This window comes from Meleagris gallopavo, chromosome 1, assembly GCF_000146605.3.
Source record: "Meleagris gallopavo isolate NT-WF06-2002-E0010 breed Aviagen turkey brand Nicholas breeding stock chromosome 1, Turkey_5.1, whole genome shotgun sequence".
Lineage (NCBI taxonomy): Eukaryota > Metazoa > Chordata > Aves > Galliformes > Phasianidae > Meleagris > Meleagris gallopavo.
Window position 1 is genome coordinate 55934124 of NC_015011.2, and position 9765 is coordinate 55943888.

Genomic DNA, 9765 nt, shown 5'->3' on the forward strand with positions numbered 1-9765 from the left:
TACTTGGACTTAAGCAGAGCGTTTGACACTGACCTGTACAACATCCTTGTTGCTAAATTGGAGAAAAATGAATTTGGTGGATAGACCACTCACTGTATAAGGAGTTGGCTAGATGGTCACACTCAGAGAGTTGCGCTCAGCAGCACAGTGTCCAAGTGGAGACCAGTGATGAGTGGTGTTCCTCAGGGACCAGTGCTATTTTACTTATCTGTAGGCAATATGGACAATGGGATCAAGTGCACTCTCAGGAAATTTGCAGATAACACCAAGCTGAATGGTGCAGTTGACATGCTAGAGGAAAGGGATACCATCCAGAGGGATCTGGATGAGCTTGTGAGGTGAGTGCATGCCAACCTCATGAAGTTCAGCAAGGCCAAATGCAAGGTCCTGCATCTGGGTCAGGGCAATCCCAAGCACAGATAGATACAGGCTGGATGGAGAATGGCTTGAGAGTAGCCCTGAGGAGAAGGATTTGGGGCTGTTGGTTGATGAAGAAATCAACAGAGACAGGAGTGTGCACTTGCAGCCCAGAAGGCCAACCATATCTTGGGTTGTATCAAGAGAGGTGTGACCAGCAGGATGAGGGAGGGGATTCTGACCATCATGATTCTGCCCTCATGAGACCCCACCTGCAGTACTGTGTCCAGCTCTGGGGCCCCTAACACAAGAAGGTCACTGAGCTGTTGAAGTGGTTCCAGAGGAGGGACAGAAAGATGATCAGAGCTGGAGCACCTATCCTACAGGAGCAGGCTGAGAGAGTTAGGACTCTTCAGCCCAGAGAAGAGAAACCTCTGGGGGGACCTTACAGTGAGGGTTGTGATACAGTGGAGCAGGCTGCCCAGTGAGGTTGTGGATGCCCCCTTCCTGGAAGTACTCAAGGCCAGGCTGGATGGGGCTTTGAGCAACCTGGTCTAGAGGAAGATGTCTCTGCCTATTGCAGGGGGTTTGAACTAGATAATCTTAAAGGTTCCTTCCAACCAAACCATTCTATGACTCTGTGACTCTGCCTTCATCTGACTGAGCAAAACAGACAACCATCTTTTGCTCTTTTAAGACAGAGTCTCAGTTTCCATGTGCATCTGCTCCACTTTGAGTTACTCTTTCCTCAGTAGAGACAAAAGAGATCATAAGGCACTCCAGGCTGAGATTCCCCAGAGCCTCAGCTGTGGAATAAATCCTTTGCTGTTCCTATGGCAAATACTACTCTTATTATGTGTTAAAACCATTTTTACCTTTTGCATAAACTCCTTATACAGATGGTTTGTAGTCCACAGGTGTTTCCACATGACAGCTGGGACACCTTTTATGAGCTTACTTTTTCTAGTGTTCAGCTTTATTCCATATCTAGCTACCGTAGCCTTCATGACCTTGTTCTGGCTGTAAGATGTTTCCATTTTTTTTCATCAGCAAGTTTCACTGCAACATTTTTCATTGGAATTATTTATTGTTTCCTTCAACCTCTATGCCTTTTATTTCTCATGCACTGAATTCCTTACTTTATTATTTTCTTTTTTTAAGTTTACTGTTCTACTGTTAGTCCACCTTTCTCCAGTTGAAAAAAAGAAAAAAAATTCAACAATTTTAATGAAGACATAATTTCTTACTGCAGTACTATGTATCAGCCCAAACAAATTGGATATACCACTTTTTTTTGTTTGGAACACCAGCTATTTTATGAAAGAAAGCTATCAGTTTAATATGGCAAATCTTTTGTAAACCCGTGTTGTATTCTATGTTACTTTCCTTTTATCCCATACATTTATTGTATTTTACAAACTTTGCTTTTAAGCCTTACTCAAAACTAATGGCAAAGAAGCATGTTTATAGTTGTTCAAATAGTTTTCCAACTCTTAAAAACACATATATTTCAAACCTATATGTAATCATATGTTTATGTAAATCTACAAGTATAAGTGTGAGTGTTTGTGTACAGTTATTCTATTCTCACACAGTACTATCTTCACTTGGTAGCTGTTTCTGCCACATCACATCAGAAATCAGACAATGTTTCTTCAAAGGATTGGAGTGGAAGTTAGCTGATACCACTACAATGAGTTAAACTCTTTGAGCATTGTTGCTGCCCTTGCCTGTGATCATTATTTCCACTTTCATTTACATATTTTATTCCTATTAGCTGACCTGTCTTTGCTTTCTGTATTCAATATTACTATGTTAATGGCAAAAGGCAAACTTAGTAACCCCACTGTTCTTCTCTATCCCATGCTATTATAGTTATATTTGCTCCTTCCTATCTATATGCCTGAGGGAAAAAAAAAAAGAAACAAAATAAAAAGCTCTGTTTTTCTACTATTCTTTGCAAAGCACGCAGTAGCTTTACTGATGGCAATTCTTGTTTTACCAATACAACTCCTGAACTTTAAAGAAATAGTTTTCTTGCCTATTCATTTCTTTTCAGTCCTTTTAGTTTTTTTCCCTATTTCTTCTATGCAAGTATTTTCGGTACAGTTTTTGTTGGATATTTCCCCTGTCACTGAGATACAAATTCTTCACCAAGTTTTGAAATGTGGATTGAAGAAATTCTAAAGTTCTTCTGTATTCAAATCCATAACTTTTCATCACAATCTATTTCAAAAACTACATTTATTTGAGTTTGTCTTTTTGAACTCAACCTGTGAACCTTCATTTATCCTGCCATTTAAGTGGGAGCAACTAATGGTCACTCTTTCCAAGGGTTATTTTCTACCATCTTGTTTCCCTCAAACAAATCTAAATTAGTACTGATTCTCAGTTGTTCAGTGAATTTTGTTGAAAGAAACAACTTCTCTCACTGTAGTCAGACATAACTTGACTTTACCATTATTCCTAGGATTTGATCTGCAAACTACAGTTATCTGTTAGCCCCTGATTACCAGAAAGAAAATGAACATAAGCACCACTTTGGAAAGGATTGGGCACAGAAATTAAATATGCCCTTTAAATTCAAGTAGACTATTTACATGTACATGGTTAGTCATGTGTGTGTTTTACTCTTGGATTGTGGCAGTCTTGTGAACTGGACCAAACCAATTATTTAAAGTGTCCTTGAGGCTACAAAAATGCATGATAAGAAGTGTATGAACTTTTGCTATTGCATTCAGACAGGTCCTTAGTTCACTCAAAATTAATCAAATAGTATTCGATCCTTAACCGCAAGTTGTCTTCACTAGTAATAGTAACGGAGAATACTTCTTCACTTTCATGATCTGTAGTTTCTCTGCAGATGAAAAAGAGTGGCTGGTAAAGAACAGGTATTTGCATTACCTAATCCATATACTTGCTCACTGGAGAGCACAGAGGAAGCTGACCAATATCTGTTCCCCATCCCTGACATCTTCTCAGATATAAGGAGGGTGCAAAGTAGCAGGTAGAGGAGACAGATGGCATAATCCACATTGAACTCTGTATATTCGGAGAGGGTCACCAGTAGATATGGCTGTTGTACAGAAATTCTTTAGGCTATGTCTTGACGTAATTTATCAATGTCAGTGATACTTAAGATGTTAATGCTCCCTACCTTCTTGTTGCCATTATTCTTCTGGTTATGACCAATCCCACAGCAGATCCGGTGGTAGCAAGTATATGAGCAGTTATCATTTGGTTCAGCACTAAATTACACAGATTAGTTTAATCTGCTGATGACAGTTTGAGCTGACCTTGCTGAATATGCACTAAGGCTGACTGAGGTGCATTCACACATTGGCTTCTCCATGCAGCACTGCAAACATGAGAGCTTACAGCCGGTAGTCAGCCTCTCAAGATGCTGGGAAGCCTGTAATGTATTCACCACAAAGGTGTTAGCAAAATAAGTATCTATCTATGGGTTTATTTTTCCGAGGAATCAATTGCAGGATGCACATACTATCACCATGCTCCTTCTCTGCAAATTAGACCCTTAAATGTAGGAGATATTGCACCCAAAATGAAAGAGGATATGAGTACCTGTACATCACCTCATCACTGGATTACAACATATATATGCTCCAGGGAAATGTAAAACAACTACAAGGAGCTGGCTTAGCACAGTGTTCACTAGGTACAGCAGCAATCCAGGCTTGGCTTCTTCCCTCAGTCTCAGATTTGAAGTTAGGAGAGCATACCATACATTGGATAACTGCTGTGCTCTTTAAGATAAATAAAGTTCTGGCTCAATGTCTATTAGCATTACCTAACAAAATCTTAATTAGTCTAGTATTGAAAATACTGTTAAAATTCCTATTAGCACACCAAGTGACTATAGCCAGACAAGTTTTTTTCATCAGTGTCCCAGCATTCCTGTTAACAGTTTTGGCTTGTTGGTCTTTACATTTAACTTTACCACTCACAATTTCTAATTTTCAAATTTACTTAATGTGCATGGAGCACTCGTAAACCATCAGATCACATGAGGATTTTAAAAACTCCTCTCACCTCAAACTATCCATAAATTAAAACTTTCATATTGACAAAGTCATCTGCAACCAGCAAAAGCCTTAGTAACTGCAACAAAAGTATAACAGAACAGAAGGAGGAAAATAACTCAAACATTTAAATTTTTATATGTAAACATTTTTATATGTAAACATTTTGTATACGTTGATAATATTTGGCCTTAGCCAAACAGGAAGGTTCTAAGTCAGATTCTAAAAGTAAAAGCAATACTAAATTTTCAGAAAGCTCAAATATCTAACTGCATTGCTCCCTTGATTAAAAGCAAAATGATGATGGTGGTCAGACTCAAACAGCTACAGCAGCATATCCTTCCTCAACACATCACAGGAAAAAACAGATCACAATTATTTTTGGACTGGATGCTGCCAAAGCAGTTGCCACCACTGCCAGACATACCCCTTGCCAAAGGTCACCAGCCACCAAGGAGCCTGTAGGATACGTGCTCCTCATCCATGGCAGCTCACAGCCTGGTGTGCTAATGGAAAATGCTATCATCTTCCTCTTGCCTCCGCACATTTTGATGCAAGTTACGATGTTGTAAGGGTGACTGCAAGGCCCTTTCCACTAGAGTGACCCCCATGGAGCTGGAGAAGGAAGGTGTTTTGCTGCCATAGCCAACTTCAGCTGAGCTGCCCAATTGGAGTCCAGAAGCAAATGTAGCCAAATGAGACATCTCTCAGTACCAAAGTGACTTTTGAAGGAATATAAATGTCATGAAAGCTTTAATGGATGGTTTATGGCTCAAATGATTTGGAGTGATGCTTTTTAAAAACGTGCTACACTTTCCCTTCAAAAATCATAGTAAGATTTCATGTGACTTCAGAACCAGGCCAAAGCCAAATGCCTTTGAAACCATGTCCTTCACACCTGCTGAACAGAGCAGGGTAGGGAGAGGAACACTGTTTTTCATTTGTGTTCAATTTCACTGTGTAAGTGCCAGTTTTCTAACAGGGTTTTCTCTCTAAGCCATCTTTACGGAGCTGAGCTTGCTTCCCTTTTTTATTTTTTTTTTTCTGGTTTATTTTGTTGTTTTTTTTTTATGTGACTTTTTTGGCCTGCAGAAGTAGTTACTGGAGTGCTCTTTTGCAACTTGGCTGTGGCCAGCGTCTCTGGGCAATCGCAAAAGCTTACGCTATTTTGCAATAACTCCCATCTCAATGCATAGTTCCAGAGCGGCCCTCTCACAGAGCAGCTCAGGAGTTTCCTTCATGAATTGTATCCCTGCCAGTTGCTGATCTCCCCACAGCAGCACAAGCCAGACTTTCTTACAGGCTGTTAATATTTTCCACGCCAGTCTCCCGTGCCAAATTCTCCCACAGCTCACTACGAGTTTCCTGGTGAGATGGGTTTTTCACAGTCCATGCGGGGGACTCACACAAGCTGCTCTGGCCAGGCCCCTGCTGCCCTGCCAACACCTGTTGTGTGTGCCCCTTGAGGGAAGGCCCATGCAGCGAGGTGGGGCTCAGTCTCACATACAGGGGAGTGATCCTGAGTGAAGCCTGAGATTTGGGTAGGCGGATGCCAGCATCTCCAGAATCAAAGTGCGGCCTGCTTGGGCCCACAGCCATTGCTCCTCCAGCACAAGAGCAGGAGGTTTCCTCCTGGGTTTCCCAGGGAAAACAGGCATGGTGCCGCCAGCAGCTGAGAAAGCAGCTGGGCATGGCTCCAGGCAAGCAGTGGTGACTAAGCTGTGCCTGGTCCAGAGGAGTCCGGGGAACGTGGTGACTCAGAAGCACACCTCTGGCTCTCCGTCCTTCCCAGGCATGGAGGGTGTGCTGTCTGGATGCTCATCCCCATAGTGTCTGCATCCCCAAATCCCTCATCTTGCACATCCAGACTACAGGGCATGTCCTCGTCACTGGTGAAGCGACATGGGGAGTTCAGAGCTGCCCTAGCCAAGAGATCTCCTGATTAAAAACTGATCTGTCAGGAGCAAGGAGACAACAGAAATAGGGCCTGTGCTGGCCAGGACACAGAGAGAAGGAAGAGTGCATCTGAGAGACAAACAGGCCCAATATTGCATTGGTCTTGCGGTGCTCAGAAGGATGTCCTGCAAGGACCGTATGGCTGCAGACACAAGGGACAAGTGGTATGAGTCACTTCAGTCCACTCATTCTTACTGTAAAACAGAAAGAAAAAAAAAATAACCCCACATCTGTTTTCGGAAGCTGTGTTGTTATTTTCTTGGCAAGACTAGGCAAAGCAGGGATATGACTGGCTATTGGTGGGGGAAAGCAGCCAGGGGCAGATTGGAAGCCAAAGGGGACAGAGAGCTGTGTGCCAGCCACCTCTGCATTGCCCTGCAGCAGTGTCCAGCACAACATGGCCTCAGCAGGCAGGACATCCCTAAGAAGGGCATAAGTTTTTCTGACAATGCTTTTGATGTAAAACTTCAAGCTCTGCGTTCTGGAAAACGATAGAAAGATCTATGCTTTCTTTCTTTCTTTCTTTCTTTTTTTTTTTTTTTTTTTAAATGCTAGATTTTTAGCTCGAAAATTTAGCTCTAAAATTTAGACCGAAAGACTACAAGTTGATCTAAAAGAATGCTGAAAATTATATACAAAGAAGACAAATACACAAAAATCCTGAGCTAAGACTGTGAAACACTCATGACGTTTTTAAATTAGCCTTGAAATTTTTAGGTGGGTCAGCTTCCAGTTCTGACTTGCAGCACTGTGATTGCTCGAGTTAGTGACACTGCATACCAAAGAAACACTTCAGAAAAAACTGCAGCATACACTCCCTTCATTTCTTTGCTAGTAGACAGTGTGTTCATTTTTAATAAAAGCATTGAGGAAGAGAAGCATATCATGATGAAAGCAACAGATTTGCACCATTACATGTACTTTTTGTTAAGACACTACCATCCTTCTTTGTTCTTGGTACAGGTGCACTATTCTATGTGTTCTTTGTTTGCCCCTTCCATGTCCAAGCCAAGACTGCAGGGGTCCACTATATCAGCATTTAGTGAGAAAAGAATGCACTCCTGATACTGTAAAGATAACCTCTCCTAAACAAATGTAGCAGAGAAGTACCCAGGAGATAGTGTATACAGTTTGTTGCATATTTCCAAAAATGTTTACATCTCTTTCTGCACTGCAGAGCAGTTTAATCAGCACGGAGCTTTTTCCTGTTCTGCTGCAGACTGCTTGGTTCAGTAGATCCCATAATACAATAGGTGTCAGTTTATCTTTGCTGGCTACAACTCTCTCAGTCACCTGCTCTTTTCCCTGCTTGCACAGATCTCTTTCTCTGACAGCTACTATTTTCCATGCAGCAGAAGCAGACACAGTCTCTCAAACATACTATAATTTTTCCTAGTACCATTGTCTCTTTGTATGCTGCTGCTTTGGATGGGCATAGCTTCTCCCAGCTTGCTGATTTCCCTTCAGTCTTCCAGACATCATCTCACATAATTTTACTATGACTTTACTGCTTTACTGCCCAATCACTTGCCAAACTACTTGTTAACTTTTTTTCTTTTTTTTTTTTCCCTCTGAGCAGTTCTGCAGAGATTCTATGCTTTGGTTCCTTACATGCCTCTCAGCGTCAAGCTTTTTCGTCTTGTACTCTACCAGCCAAAGATTATCCATATAAAGCAGTGTAAAATATACCATTAGAAGACCTCCTTGCCATAGTGTTCCCGGTTATTTTAGCTTTAGCCTTCTGTCCTGGTTTACTATAATATTTCTTCAAGTTCATTTTTTCCAAGATCAAGTCCAAAAATACCTGATCTAATAGGCTCTGGTAGAACATTGCAAAAATACGTCCACAAAGCTCAGGAGTGTCACCAGCTTGTTCGCCGAGGTTAGCTGCTTCGGAGCTGTCCCAGTCACAACCACAGCGACTGATCGCCAGGTACTGGAGGGCTTCGATCCCTTCCCTCATCCAGGGATCCCCAAGACTACAGAGCAGCCGGGCAAATCTCGCGAGAGCAGCTGACGTGAGGTGGGTGTGCCAGGGCAACGGCTCTGCATTCACAACCCCTGCCAAGAGAAAGCCTGCGGGAGTATTGCTGTCCACCGGAGACAGACAGGAGGAGTCGGGGTGTGTGAATCACCTGGACTGTTTTAACGAGAAGACATTGTAAGCCGCCCATTCACGGGACTACACAGCAAGGAGGGTTGTTATCACTGTCAAGTGAGAGATAAGTGCAGGGGCTCCTGTTAACGACCCGGCAACGGGGCGAGGGCAGAGCCAGCACTACTGGCAGAAGGGCAGGGCTGATCAGTCACACCCCATTAAGGCTATCTGGTAGTGTTAGTGAGCCTGCTGGTTTGCCATAGCTGCACCCTGGTGGAAGGCTACCGTCACAAAAGTTGTGGAGACCCAGAGGTCCCATGTTCATGCAAAAGTCTGCAGCCAAGAAGAATGTGGAGACTCAGACTGAGGTGCCAACACAAGATGCTAGTATGCAGGTCACTGGCTATGATAAGTGCTAGAATCTGGCCTTTGCAGTGCCAGGCGATGGAGACAGCTCTTGTGTAAGATGTGACCAGCTAAATGGCTTACTCAGCCTTGTGGTTGACCTGAAGGAGGAGGTGGAGAGGCTGAGGACCATAAAGGAATGTGAGAGGGAGATTGATTGGTGGTGCCAGTCCCTATCAGCCCCGAGATCTTGGCATACAACTGAGGCTCCACATGGAGCACGTCACCCTCTGCCGCTTTGCAAACAGGTGGGAGAGGGGAACTGGAAGGCAGACAGTGCTGCACTGAGCCTCCTGTCCTCTCCTTCACTTAGCAACAGTTTGAGGAAGGAGAAGCAGTGGAAACAGATACCGGCTTGGCGAAGTGGGCATCCCCCATCCCGACCATCCTTGGCTCCCCAGGTGCCTCAGTGCAATGAGTTTGAACTCGAGGGAAAAGTCAATGAGGGTGTGGAAGGAGGTCCACCTGTGAGGTTGCCTAGGGTGAAGCAGTCGACCCTATGCCTCAAGACTGCCTCCACCCAGAAGGACAGAAGGGTAGTTGTCATAGGTGACTCCCTGCTGAGGGGAACGGAAGGCCCTATATGTTGGCCTGACCCCACCCGTAGGGAGGTGTGCTGCCTCCCTGGGGAACAAGTCAGGGACATTTCTAGGAAACTTCCTGGACTGATTCGCCCTTCTGATTATTACTCCTTATTGATAGTTCAGGCTGATAGTGACAAAGTTGCTGAGAAAAGCCTGAGGACTATCAAGAAAGACTTCAGGGGACTGGGGTGGGTAGTTGATGGAGCGGGCATGCAGGTAATTTTTTCTTCTATACCTTCAGTGACAGGGAAAAATACTGAGAGGATTCAAAAAACCTACCTCATAAATAAATGGCTTAGAAGTTAATGCAAACACAGGAATTTTT

At 43.3% G+C, this 9765-nt stretch overlaps 1 protein-coding gene across 1 annotated transcript in view; it reads left to right on the forward strand.

The window, feature by feature from the left end:
- The first annotated feature begins 219 nt into the window (after positions 1 to 219).
- Positions 220 to 9765, forward strand: part of LOC104912001 (transcription factor SOX-5-like) — a 156796-nt gene continuing 147250 nt past the window's right edge. Inside the window, exons 1-2 of the mRNA XM_031552967.1 lie at positions 220 to 338; positions 8945 to 9656. Of these exons, the coding sequence (XP_031408827.1) occupies positions 220 to 338; positions 8945 to 9656 (831 nt within the window). The remainder of the gene's footprint in view (positions 339 to 8944; positions 9657 to 9765) is intronic.